This window comes from Halichoerus grypus, chromosome 8 (genome assembly GCF_964656455.1).
Source record: "Halichoerus grypus chromosome 8, mHalGry1.hap1.1, whole genome shotgun sequence".
Lineage (NCBI taxonomy): Eukaryota > Metazoa > Chordata > Mammalia > Carnivora > Phocidae > Halichoerus > Halichoerus grypus.
The window spans coordinates 88,028,876-88,043,567 of record NC_135719.1 but is presented as its reverse complement, the minus strand read 5'-3'; the positions used below and the strand labels follow the sequence as shown (position 1 = coordinate 88,043,567).

Below are 14,692 nucleotides of genomic sequence, written 5' to 3'. Positions count from 1 at the left end.
GGTGGGGTGGGGGCCGAGGTGGGATTCTCTGAATGCTTTGTATGTATTATTGGAGACAATGTATTTTGGAACTATATGTATGTATTATATTGGACTAGAATGCCTCTCCATTAGTATAGTTATCCCGTGCATGCAGAATCAGTGTGACAGAAGGTGCATGAATATTTTCATCAATAAAATGGCACTGACCTTTCCAGCTTGCACTCTTATGAGTAGTTCGCATGTAATTCATTCATTTGCTTTTATGATGCTGGCTGAATAATTTTTATGAACATTTTTATAAAGATGCAGTGATCTATTTTGTATAACATTAATTTTCTAATGTCAGTCCATTGAATATTAGTCATTGAAAGAACAATAACCTTCAAATTTGTGATTCATAGAAATGAAGCACCATTTAACTGTTAGTATTAACTGTTTAGAAACTTATGAGATGGGCATTTAGAGTTTGAGTTGTGAATACCAAAACCGAAACTGCACCTTTAAAGTATTTTGGGTATATGCTGTTAGTACATTTTTATTATGATTATGTAAAGCTATAACAGTTTACTGCCAACAGCTTGCATTGCCAACTGCTGATTTTTTTTCTTTTAATAATATGCTGCATGTAGATAAAGATGACCTCTCCCCACCTACTGAGGTTTGGGATGTAGACCAGGGACTAATAAGTAAACTGAAGGAACAGTACAAGAAGGAACGAAAGGGGAAGAAAGGGGTGAAGAGTAAGTGCAGATTCTATTATAATTTTTGTATACCAATCTTTGAGAAAAAAATTCTTCAACTCTTGTTTTTTTTTTGTGTGTACCTTTTTTTGGTTTCATAAGGGGGCAACTAACTTTAAACTTCGTTGTATAATTGAAATTTATTTGTATATAACTTAGGATATGTTATTAATCAAGTGAAAAATCATTTTAAATAATGTTAATAAGGATGAAGGAAAGATTTCAAGGAAGGTTTTTTTTGCTTTAAAAAGTTTACCAAATTGTAAGGACTTACTGGCCTTGGAATTAAAAGTAACAGAAATTTGTTCAAAAGGGAGAAAGTATAAATTTCCTTATTTTTGATAAATAGGGTGTTACAGCTATAACCATCTCCTCTCCAGGTTACATTTCTTAGTTTGGGAATCCTTAAATACAGTGAATATAAAAGCCCTTTTCATCGTTGCTGCTTTCTGGCCTTAATCCAACAGTAAACCGGGAGGGCAGCAGAAAAATCTCTCCTGGGTAGTATTTTCTTGACTACTCTGGTGGAAGGATAGTAGAAAGGGTAGTGATGGCAGTAAGGTTTGTTTGGTCTGTAGTTGAGTAACTTCTTTTCACAGGACTTTCACTATGTTGTATCTGACCAATGTACTATAAAAGTATGAACTTAGCTATAGCACTTCTCAAAGATATAATTCATTTCCATTTTGTGAATCAAACTTTAAAAACAGCCGCATGAAAAGCATCTTCAGACCTTTGAGTATTAAATGAAGAAACTTGAAGCTTATTTTGGGGAAACTTTATTTTGAACTGGCCGTTGATTATTGCTAGTCTCACTTTTTTGACTATGTCAAGGACAAAGTGATGGCAAAGGCTAAAACCGTATAGGCATTCTTTTCATATTCCTTTGTCTGGTGACAGATTAGTTTATAAAATGGCAGGTGTAACGGAAATGGGTGTAAGTTTTTTTTTAGTAGAACTTTTTAAATGGTTTAATTTATTGTGGAAGCTAATAAGGGGAGTTTTGGGGACTTGTTACACAGTTTTCTTTTATAAAATTATGCTAATTTGCTATGCATGTGAATGAAAAGAAATTGTACTCTAAGAAGTTTCAGATTATACAGTGAATTGCTTATTGTATTTAAAAACATTTAGTGCTGGGCAGGGGCTGTGTTCGGCTCTAACATCATTTACCTATATAATTCATGCATGTTTAGTATAAAAGTACTTTTGCATGATTGACTATTCGAATATAGACATGACGACATTAGAATTTTGGGGTTTAGGTCTTTTTAATGAAATGTAGTTTATTTTAATATTAGATTACTGGGGCGCCTGGGTGGCTCAGTCGTTAAGCGTCTGCCTTCTGCTCAGGTCATGATCCCAGGGTCCTGGGATCGAGCCCTGCATCGGGCTCCCTGCTCCGTGGGAAGCCTGCTCCTCCCTCTCCCACTCCCCCTGCTTGTGTTCCCTCTCTTGCTATGTCTCTCTCTGTCAAATAAATAAATAAAATCTTTAAAAAATGTATTAGATTACGTATTTTATGTATGCTGTTCACGAACTGACTCATCTGCTGAAGGTTTCTTTAGAAAATGTTAGATAATGTTGCTTTAATTTAAAATATAAATACCCCATTTTCCCCCCTGATATGATTAAATCTATACCTTTTTGAGGTTTAGAAAATAAGATATAAATCAATTGAAGGTCATTTTTACTTGTAGGCTTTAAATGTTCCTAAAAAATGTTATACCTGCATCTTTAAGAAATATTAGAAACAAATGAACTGAAACTAAAATTCAAAACCCCCATAAAATTTTAATTTACTAAATTTTTAAAAATAGGACCGTAGTATGAACAGGTTTGTTATTTGCCTATTTAGCTGACACTATATAGAAGACATCATTTCATGTCAATAAATATTCCTCTGTGTAACATGTTTTTAGTTTTAACCAAACTATCTTGTTAAATATAAGATTGGAGAATTATGTGGGCAAAAGGGGATTGCTGTGATATAAATTAGGAGCTGGGGCTTGCAGAGGCTCTCATGTCTCAATACTGTTTTATTATCTAGGTATGTACTGTATTATTTAGCCAGGTCCTTTTAATTTTGGTTTTATGTCTTTTTTTTTTTTTTTTTTTTTAAGATTTTATTTATTTGAGAGAGAGAGAGAGCGTGAGAAGGGCGAGGGGGAGAGTCAGAGGGAGAAGCAGACTCCGCACTGAGCAGGGAGCCCGATGTGGGACTCGATCCTGGGATTCCAGGATCATGACCTGAGCCGAAGGCAGTCGCTTACCCAACTGAGCTACCCAGGCGCCCTGTTTATTTTTTTAAAAAAGGAACTAACTTTGTTTATATAACCATAAAAATAATACATGCTTGTTACTCAGACAGTATAAGAAGTATAATATATAGAAACAAAAAGAAAAATGTAAAAAACACCCACAATCTTAATACTTAGAGATTAATATTTGACACATATCTTTACAACTTTTTCTAAGTGTTGTCTTTTATATAAACCTCATTTTTAATTTTTTAACAAAAATATCATATTATTTTTAATTCATTTTGTCTTAAGTGTTTCACAGTCATCTGAAAAAAGATATAATTTTAATGGTTACATAGTTTTGCAGTTGGTAGATTTAACCTAGCCTCCATTAGTTAGACCTTTAGATTATTTCTCATTTTTAATGTTTTTACAGATGTCAGTGTCTTAAGGTTACCTGTGTATATAGATATAAAGATGAGGTTTCCAGTAAAATGTCTCAGGAATGAATTAGGAGGTAATGTGTTTCTTTTTACACTTAATTGTGAATTTAAATAATACCTTTTTGCTCTTGAATATATCGAGTTCAGTATGAACATGTTGGCTCTGAATCCCTGATATGAAGATAAACTTAAGGAAATAAAAACATTTTTTTAGTTGATGGATCATAACTTCTGTCTTAATGTAGGTAGATCATCATATTGATACAAAGATATAATTTTACATGAAAAGGATAATTGATGAATTTTCTTCTTAATAGCTTCTTTGTTGAGTTTTATTCTGATATTTTATTAGAGCTTTGTACAAGATAGAATAATTCATAAACTGTAGTCTTGATTTCTTTATTTCCTTTATTACAAAATGTGAATGAGTTATAACCACTGGATCATAATGCTACATTTCTACAGATTTTTTTCTAGCTTCTTGGAAGAAAATTATATGCTGATTTTACCATATAGATTCAGCAGATGTAACCCAAACTAATTGCTTTTTTTTTTTAATGGAAAGAAAAAAATGGTGAGAATATCACCTTTTTAACTTTGTAAAGACTCAACCATGATTTGACTCTTAAATGGAAAGAATTCTAAAACTTGGAGCTGAGAAACTAGTGGTTATTTGTCTTTTAACTTGTTTACTTCACTACACCTTTCTTTTTTTCCACCTGAGGCAAAAGAAAATGACTTAAATGTGACACCTTTGCCTTGGATTGTAGATACAATTCAGTATTAATTTTATGCTAAGTGACATATACTTAGGAGATATACTTTATTAATACTTCTAAAAGTAAAGACCATGGAACTAAAGAGACTTGATGCAGTTATTTTGTTCTCAGGCTTCAAAAGTGTTAAGATTCCTTTTCTTTTTAACTTTTTATTGACATAATTTCATACTTACGGAAAAGTACAGTTGGAAGAATAGTACAAAGAATTCCAGGTAATTTTCACTCAGATCCCCCAGTTGTCAACATTTTACTGCATTTGCTTTATTCTTTCTCTCTGTAAATATATACATTTATTATTTTGAATAGTTCAAAAAATGAGTAGGTTGCAGACATGTTGTTCCTTAAATGGTTTAGCATGTTACCTGACAACAAAAACATCCTCTTAAGTGACCACAGTACAGTGATGAAAATCAGGAAATTAAATGATACAGTACTGTTATCTGACCTACAACTCAGTTTTCTTTTATTCTTTAATAATTTCTAAGGGTTCTGTAATTGGGGAAGGGAGTTGGGGAGGTTCTAAATTTATTGTTACGTTAAAATTTTGGTCTGGCAGGATTTTTCTAGAGAGGTTTTTGATGGTCTCCATTTTGCTCTGTTTTATACCTCAGTAAAAACGTGTAAATCAATAACAAAAATCAGTGTGTAGCATCTAGGGTAAGTGTGAAGCATCTGAAATTTGAAACCTTGAGTTAGAATATGAGGAAGGAGTTAAAAAATTTTTAAGACTTCTTTGATTTTTGTCTGTTTCGGGTTTTCAATGTGGAAAGTTTAAATTGTGGATTGTGATATGTTTTCTTTTATAGATGCTCTTATTCTATGGCTTATTGTTATTCCTATGCTATTTAAGACCTTTAAAATTGATGCTTATTAAAATTAGATTATTTCATATATTCAAACGATTTATAGGCTTTTCCCATTTCAAAGACTCACATTCTGAGAATATATATGTTTACAGTTCTGGTTCTTAATGAATGAACTTGTCTTAGTTTTCTTCATGATTGTCATTGGTCCTAATTTTCCTGTCTTTTCCATGTATAGAATATGATTGTCATTCCCCTTCCTTACTGATGTTACAGAATTGCTACACATCCTTTGACTTGTCAATACATTGGAAAAGGAAAGTCTTTTAACTTTTTCAATATTTTTAAAATATAAATTATGAGTGAGTGTCCCTGGATTGTTTTCTAGTTTTTTAAAAAATTTTATATTAGTGTTTGTCACTTGTTATTCCAGATCGAAGATGATAAACCATCACCAGAAAATGTATATTTTTGTCAAGTGTGACTTTTGTCCTAATGTCTGTATATTGGACATTTTAACACTTAAGGAGAAATTATTCTTTTGTAGCAGTAACTTTTAGTAGGCTTTTAAAAACAACTTGGTGCACACTATAAAATATCTTTGATATTTTTAAAAAGATTTTATTTATTTATTTACCTATTTATTTGAGAGAGAGAGAGAGAGCCTGCACATGAGCCCAGGGAGGGGCAGAGGGAGGTAGAGAGTCTCAGGCAGACTCCTTGCTGAGTGTGGAGCCCCACACTGGGCTCAGTCAGTTCCATGACCCTGAGTTCATAACCTGAGCTGAAATCAAGAGTCAGCCGCTTAACCCATTGAGTCACCCAGGTGCCCCAAATATCTGATATTTAAGCTGCTTCTGTTTAGGAGAGAGTATAAATTTGAAGAATCCATAAAACAGTTAAGTATTCTCTCTCTTGCATCAAATCAAAGACAAAAAACAGTTGTCTCATATTAAAGGGTTGCAGTTGGTTTTCTATTTCCTGTTTTAATTTCACATCTTATTTTATGTATGTATGTATGTATGTATGTATGCATGCACGGGAGCCCAACACGGGGTTTAAACTCACGACCCTGAGATCAAGACCTGAACTGAGATCCAGAGTCAGACACTTAACTGACTGAACCACCCAGCAGCCTGCTTTCACGCTTTTAAAACAGACCGTTCAGTTCAGCTCAGATTTCTTTTCTTTTCCCTCCCCCCTTAGACAATACCTTAACTTAGACATTTTGACAAGGGTCAGAAAGTATCAGATTGATACTCTTTGAATCAGTACACTTTTTAAAACTACGGAATCACTTTGTAGCTGAACTAGTTTTTTCTTCTTCTTATTGTGATGTTATTTTTTTTTAAGATGATAGTTTTCATGTGAAAGCTTTATTTTAATTAGAACAATAGTCAGAAAATAGCACAGATCTAGCAAACATGACAACTAAATCCTTATTTTAAAATAAACTTATCGGGGCACCTGGATGGCTCAGTCTGTTAAGTGTCTGCCTTCGGCTCAGGTCATGATCCCAGAGTCCTGGGATAGAGCCCCACGTTGGGCTCCCTGCTCAGCGGGGAGCTTGCTTCTCCCTCTCCTCCCCACTCATGCTATCTCTGTCTCTCTCTCAAATAAGTAAGTAAGATATTAAAAAAAAGCAAACAAACCTATCTTTTCCAGATTGGCTGCTTAACAGTTGCTTTCACTGTAGAATATAAGGTTTGATTAACAAAGGGGGCCACTTAGGAGAGAGGGAAAATGTTAGATTCAGTAAAAAAGTACTTTAGTACTTACAGTAATAGTCTATAGAAAGATAAATTCCATTAAGTCCTGAATATGTATGTTTGAGAATAAGTATGGGTTTATTAAAAACACAAACATGGGAGACATCAGTCCATAGTTTGGCTTACACATGCTATAGTTAGTATGTTTTTCATTGTCCTGTCATCTGTTTAGAAGATTGTACATTTAGAAGATTTGATGGTCATGGTTAAGAGGTAGGTGGGTTGTTTGATAATTTAGAGTAGTAAAAAAGTTTTTCTTGGGGCACCTGGGTGGCTCAGTCCATTAAGCATACGACTCTTGATTTCGGCTCAGGTCATGATCTCAGGGTCATGAGATTGGGCCCTTTGTCAGGCTCTGCATTGAGCATGGAGCCTGCTTGGGATATCTCTTTCTCCCTCTCCCTCTGATCCTTCCCCACCCCCCCACCCCCACCTAAAAAAAAAAGTTTTTCTTGATGTTAAGTTAGATAAAGTATTTCTCCTATAAAGTCCAACAATAATTAAGAATCAGGTTTTATTTAATAAATGCTTAATGAGTTTTCATTTAGGGCCTTGAATATTTTTATAATATGTGTAATATTCTTTATACTAATACATTTACAGTTTTTTCTTCTAATTAGGCTTCAGATTTATTTGAAATTGCATTTTGTTACATTTATTATATTTAGAATATTGGATAGATTTAGAAAGAGAATGAAGACACATTAAATTTGTAGTTGAAAGGTATTCTACAAACTAGGGGCTACATAAGACTGTTATATCTGGTTATGAAATCTGCTTTAATCTTTTAGCAGCTTTTGGGCAACTAGAATTAAAGCAGGGTTCTTACATCGTCTCCTGAACTTGGCACTGTGCCACACAAAGACTAATGTTTGGCTATAGTATGAAAAAATAATTACAGTTATTACATAATTTGGGACCTTCAGTTTAAACAAAAACTTTCATGTTATCTCCTATTTTCCTTTTCTTCCATGTTTCTCAGTCTGTGTGTTCAGGAAGATTATGACTTCACATGTGTAATAAAACTTTTTTTCTCATCTTTATTATTTTTGACATTAGCTCTCATGAAATTACCTGTAAGATAATATCTGATAAAGTAAAATGTTATGGTACATATAGTATAATAAGAATGAGCAGGGAAAGATCAGCAAAGGCTTCATAGAGGAGAGCTGGAACTAGTTTGAAGGTATAGGTAGATTTGTGGTAAGTTGCAGTGCATGTTAGAGATAGAACTTGTATGTGTGTGTGTTATAAGGAAACTTCTTTGAGTCTAGAATCGAGGAGATTTATGTTGTGAAGCATTAAAAGATGAGATTGGATAGGAAAAATAGGATCAGATCAGGAAGCACATGCAGGGTAAAGTAAAAGATTTTAGTTAGCTTTGATCCAGAGAATGTTAAGGTGCCACTTGTGGTTTCTGAATTAGGGGTGATAATTGTGATAATTTTAGAAAATTAATTTTACTGTGGTTTTCTAGTTTGATCGAAGGTAAATGGAGCTGGGAGCTAGGAAAACTAATTAGGAATCCATGGCAGTAATTGATAACAATGAAAACTTTGATTAGAATAAAGTCAACAGGGTAGATTAACCTGAAGTATAATAAAGGGGAATTTTTTTTTCTTGGTAGTGAAAATTCATTTTAAAAACAACCCCCCCCCCCTTTTTACAGTTGAGGAATTAAAAAAAAAGATTATTTTTAGTTAATGTGGAGGGGGGTGTGCAGAGGGAGAGGGAGAATCTCAAGCAGACTCCCAAGTGAGCATGGAGCTGAATGTGGGGCTGAGCCCCACAATCCCAAGATCATGACCTGAGCCAAAATCGAAAGCGGGATGCTTAACCTACAGAGCCACCCAGGTGCCCCTACAAGTTGAAGAGGAATTACTAAAATGTAGTTGCGGAATTTTAAGATTAGAAACCAGAGCAATGGTGGTGATACTTGTAAGTGGAAAGGTTATAATGGAGAGCTGTTGTGTGAGTAAGGATGACATTTTCTTTTATGTCGAATTTAACTGATGGTTAGACATCCAATTGGCAGTTTTTCATTTGTTAGAGAATTTGTTTGCAGTCACTCAGTGTCAGGGAGAAAATCCTCAAATAATCCCCATAATAATTATTTTAGAAAATTCAGACTATTTGACATACTGCCTACTTTCACGCAGAAGTAAAGATACATAAGCATTTCTGAGAAATGAGGGATTACTGTTAAGCTGATAAATGTATAAGATTTCACCAATTTCCATTAATTCTTAACATCTCACTGCCTAGCATTTTGTTAGGGGTATATAGATGAATGATAGTTTCTATAGAGTTACTAATATTCTAATAGCCAAAATGAAATTTAATAATTATGTAGCTAATTATTCCATTAATGTTGGCATTAGTACATACAAGGTCATTGACTATAAAATATTTTCTTTTGTCTTTTCAAATTATTTTTTCTGACGTTCTTAAAACTGTTTTCTTTTAAAATACTTAAGAGAAATAGTTCTTCTGTCATTCCTGAAGTTCAGAGTTAAAGTTCAAAAGCAGATGCTTTTGAGTTTTGTATATTTTGGCCTGAATTATCCAAGCAACAGCTGAAATTCTCCCTTTAAATTTATGACCCATGACAGTGTTGACTTTTCATACTATTATGAGAATCTCAGAGCACTCATGGGTAAATGAGACTTTTCAAATTTGGGAAAAGTGAAAAAAAATTTTGAGAAAAATTGGGGTTGCTTTGTTAATGACACTTTTGTGTAAATGTGGCAGGAAAATATCCACATAAACACCAGGGAAATTCAATTGTTTGTTGCCCTCTCATATAAAAATCATGTGAACTTATTTAACTTTTTAAGATAGTGAATTAAATTGGAAAAAAACTCATGTTTTATTCTGTATTGTTAAACGTTAATCTTAAACACCAAAATTTCCTTTTATTTTAAGGGTATCTGTATCTGTGAGCTTACAGAACTTCGGTTGAGTGACAGTAGACTCAGTTTTATATATAGATATAAAACATAGTGGATATATATTTCTCCACAGAAATTGTGAATATATTAAGTATTTAAATCTTTTTAATATTTTTGGAGGGATGGTTTCGGAAATTGAAGATACATTTATCTGAGATTTTTATAACTGGAACTTCTGAAAAATAGCCTGTTTTGTTAGTAAGTTAGTTTTAAAGGCTGCTAGCAAGTCAGGTGGTAGCCATTAAATGAACCTCTACTGCTGACATTAATTTACAGGTGTCAATAGGACAAAACTCTATGACCTGATAGCTAATCTGAGAGATAAATTGCCCCTCATCCCTTCAGGACTTTTTTTTTGTAAGAGAGGTGGTGGTGGTGGGGGGGAATCTTAAGCAGGTTCCGAGTTGTGTGGGGCTCGATCTTACAACCCTGAGATCATGACCTGAGCAAAATCAAGAGTTGGATGCTTAGCCAACTGAGCCACCCAGGTGCCTTTGCCTTCTAATCAGGCAGGGTCAGCTTCTACTAGAATGACTTTTTTTTTTTTTTTTTTTGAGAGCGAGAGATCATGGTGGGGGGGTGGAGGGAGAAGCCCACTCCCTGCTGAGCAAGGAGCGATGCGGGACTTGATCCCAGGACTCTGGGATCATGATCTGAGGGGAGGCTTAACTGACTGAGCCACCCAGGCATCCCGAAATTTTGGCTTTTATGTCTACATATTTTACTTTTGTTTTTAATGTTAAGTGGAGTTGTTTCTACCATAAGTCAATTCAGAGTACCTTTCTGAAATAAAACTTTAGCTTACAGATCTAATAGCAGGAAAACAGTAGTTTAAAAAAGGACTTTAAGGAGTAATATATGGGAAAAAACTATTTAGTTATTTTGTCATATTGCTTGAATTTAGGTAATAACTACCACTTTCTTAGAAGACATCTAAATTCCAGACATTATACTTGAAACTTTATATATAATTTCTAAAGATATATGGAACAAATGCTTAATTTAATTATTGTAGAATAAAGGAGTAGAATTATTGTTTAACTTGGTACCAGATATATACTATCTAGTAATGAATTTTCTAAAATGTGTCTAAACTAGAAATGTGTAGGAAATGAAAGTACTACTTAGGCATTTTTACCAAAATTGATTTTAGCTGAAGATGTGTAGATATACTTGAGTAACTTAGAATTCTAGGTCTAGATAGTTATAATTCTAAGTAATGAAACTGAATTCTCACTAAAGGTTTGTTGTGATATATGAGTGTATGTGTGTGTATATATATATATATGTGTGTGTGTGTATATATATATGTGTGTATATACACATAAAAGATAATTTAGTATCTAATAATTTGGTGTATAGAGTATATTTCATTGTTGTTTCTGCTTTTGCTGTATAAGGGAGTTTGATGCCCCAGTTAAATATTTTTGAATACCTTGGTTTTTTGTTTGTTTTTTTAAAGGTTTTATTTATTTGAGAGAGAGACAGAGAGAGAGAAAGAGCACACAAGTGGGATGAGGGGCAGAGGGAGAAGCAGACCCCCTACTGAGCAGGGAGCCCAACGCAGGGCTTGATCCCAGGACCCCGGGATCATGACCTGAGTTGAAGGCTGACGCTTAACTGACTGAGCCACCCAGGTGCCCTACCTTGTTGTTTTTTTCTTTTTAAGAGTTTTTGAGTAACACATTTTCCATACAGTTAAATAATTTTGCATTTTTCCCTCACAGCCATCTCTGCATGTATTTACCATTCAGCATAATCTGTAACAAAATTTGAAGTAAAGAAAATCACTAAAATAATAAAACCAAAACAAAATATATTAAAGCGTGAAAAATAACAAGAATAGTAAAATAGTCTGTTGATTTTTCCAGATCTCTTTTCCACTATTAAGCTATTTTCCTATTTTACTTTAGGAGTTATTTTCTGTGCATGTACCAACTCCATTCTTTATTTTAGCCATTTAGTAGTGACTTAGCTTCCTTAGCTTTTGGTCTGTTTTACCAAATAATACTTGGAAAACTTGCTAAAATTTTTGTAGTTAATAATACATATAAACTGTAGGTTTTGCAAAAAGGCAAAGCATACTAGCAGAAATAGAGACCCTTTTAAATGCCTCAAACCGTTGACCTGTGGAAAAAGCCAGTCAGGGCCCACACACTACACAAAAATCAGTTTAGAGCTCTGAGAGTGTTTATGTATATGTGTACTTTTTTTTTTACTTTTTATTTATTTATTTTTTTAAGATTTCATTTGAGACACAGAGATACAGAGAGAGAGAGAGAGAGAGCATGAGCAGGGAGAGAGACAGAGGGAGAGGAAGAAGCAGCCTCCCCACCAAGCCAGGAGCCAGATGCAGGGCTCAATCCCAGGACCCCGGGATCAGGACCTGAGCCGAAGGCAGATGCCCAACCATCTGAGCCACCCAGGCGCCCCTTTACTTTTTACTTTTTAAAGATTTATTTATTTTGTGGGGCAGAGAGTGCACGAATTGGGGGATGGGCAGAGGGAGAACCTCAAGGGGACTCCCCACTAAGCACGGAGCCCAACTTGGGGCTCAGTCCCACCACCCATGAGATCATGACTTGAGCTGAAACAAAGAGTTGGACACTCAACCGCCAGCTACCAGGTGTCCTGTGTGTGTGTACTTTTTAAAGAAAAAATTTAAGTCAATGATCTAACTCTTGCTTAATGATGGAAGGAGGAGGAGGCCAATAAGCACGAACCTCATTAAACTTTTTAAAGGGTAAATCTTTAATTAGAGTTTGTTATTTAAAAAGATGCAAATTCAACTTTGACCTAGAGCTAAGAAGGGAACATTAGAGTTTATAATCTCTTATTTCAGTGGCATTTTCCAACTTTTTGTTTTCTTGTTGAAGTTCATATCATACTACATTTTATAAAGAAAAAATGTCTGGTTTTAACCAGACTATTTTTTTTTTTTTTAACCAGACCATTTTTAATAAAGATTGAAGATATACCATGTCACCACTGGCATAAGTGGAATTAATTATTTGGCTGTGTTCTTTAGGTTTGAGATAAAATTGAAGGAGAAAGGAAGAGTTTGTTTGATATGTGAGCTATAGCTTTCCTTGGTCAGTTGTGTCCATAAAAAGGAGAATTAGTTATAGATGTATGAAAAGAACTTTGTTGTAAGATCCCATTTTGTAGACCCCAAGATTTCCAAAAAAGAAAATGCTAATACAATAATAGTATTCTTAAATTGCTTGATGAAATCTGTTAGGTTATCTGATAAAAAGTATCATAATTTTCTTTATTAAAAACTACTTTTAATAATTTTTTTCTTTGAATTGCAAATGACATTTTTTATGTTTATGCAGTCATTTGCTGGAGGTAGTTAATATAAATAAAATGAATTTATATAAATAAAATGAATTTATAGAATAGAAACTAATTCCCTCTGCAAAAAAACAAGGGCAAATAAATTGAGTATTTACTATGATTACTGTATGCTCCAGTGATGGGTGATTATGGAAAGTAGAAATACAGCACAAAATACTTTTTTCACATAGCTATATTGGTAATAAATGCTGAGTGAGCAGTAAGCTTGCTATATATAAATAAATGTATATAGAGTGAGCTGGAGAAATATAGTCATATGCTTAATTAGAAATCTGGTTAAAAGTAGTTAATATTGCCCAGCCAACTTCCCTTCACATGCCCCTAAATTCCTCAGCAGCTGATCAGAAATATCTCTGCAAAAGCTCTATATAATAATGCAAAATAACTTGTTACTATGTTAAAAGTAATTTATTGGGCTTTTATTAAGATTTGTGTTAATGAGTGTGTAATTGTGAGTGGGAGGAATTGTGGCAGTTTGTTCTAACTTGTCTTACAAATTACGAGATTAAAAGAAAAATTTGTCCTTGTACTGGCTAAAAATGCTTTGAGAAAATATTACTTAATGAATTTTAATGTAGTTATTCTTAACATAATTTTAAACTATTAATTTTATAGTTTTTTGCAGCTTCTGATATTACCAATAACTGCATACTAGACATTGGTAGGAAGGATCAATTCTGTAGATTTAGATTTAATAAGCATAATCATTGAAAGATTAAATACGACTAACATATCTGTGTATATTTCCTGTCAAATTTACTCCAGATTGATTGCTGACTCACAACTTCATTTTAGCAGTGTCATTTAGGATCCTATTTGAGTCAAACTATATAGCTTACTTTGATAATTAATAAAATAAGATATTCTAAATAAAGATAAATTTTACATTTGCAGTAGTATATATTTAGGAGAAGTTGACTTGTGTCTTAGAATAATTTTCAGTAGTATTAGTGATGACTAATTTCATTACATCTGTTATGTTTCTTGTAGTATATTAAGTTTATATTATTTTTCATAGGAAATTTTCAAATTTAATAATTAGCTTGAGTTTTTAAATGTTTCCCTTTTAAATTTGCTCATGAATTTTAAATGTTTTTTGATATGTTGAGTTGTTTTGTATTACAGTGACTTGTGTACTTCCTTCTTGTATCATCAGATTAAAATTTTGCTTTCGAAGCATGTATAATACTGAGAATTATTCCTTGTACTATAACTTTTGTAGCAAAATACTTACGTAATAATATAGCTATTCTGATTATGGCAGCGTTTGGTTTTAATTGGCCAAAGTAACAGAAATTTAATTTAAAGTTGTATAGTTAGTCAATAGAGTAGTTATTTTATTTTAGAAGTATGGTAGATAAAAGGAAAGTTAAAATAAGAAATCATAGTCAAAGCTTGAAAACTGGAAAGCATTTTGAACATCACATGGATTAACCTTTTACAGAAAGGAACCTGACATTGTTGGTTGTAGAACTGCCCTTTTCCTAGAACATTGTTGTTACTGGAGTAATCTGAGCAATTTAAGGCTTCATTTCAGTAAACTGATAAACTGGAAACCATTTACATTTGAATGCTTGCATTTTTATCAGGGACTAGAATACCTAGCACATCTAAGCAGATGC

The 14,692-nt window shown here is 33.4% G+C and overlaps 1 protein-coding gene across 4 annotated transcripts in view; it reads left to right on the top strand.

The window, feature by feature from the left end:
* STRN3 (striatin 3) overlaps positions 1 to 14,692 on the top strand; it is a 104,456-nt gene that overhangs the window by 70,741 nt on the left and 19,023 nt on the right. For 2 of the 4 annotated variants that reach the window (XM_036093120.2, XM_036093119.2), the window contains exon 8: positions 612 to 722. The exons of the other annotated variants lie outside the window; for them this stretch is intronic. In XM_036093120.2, coding sequence (XP_035949013.1) covers positions 612 to 722 — 111 coding nt within the window. The remainder of the gene's footprint in view (positions 1 to 611; positions 723 to 14,692) is intronic. 4 annotated transcript variants of the gene reach the window in all.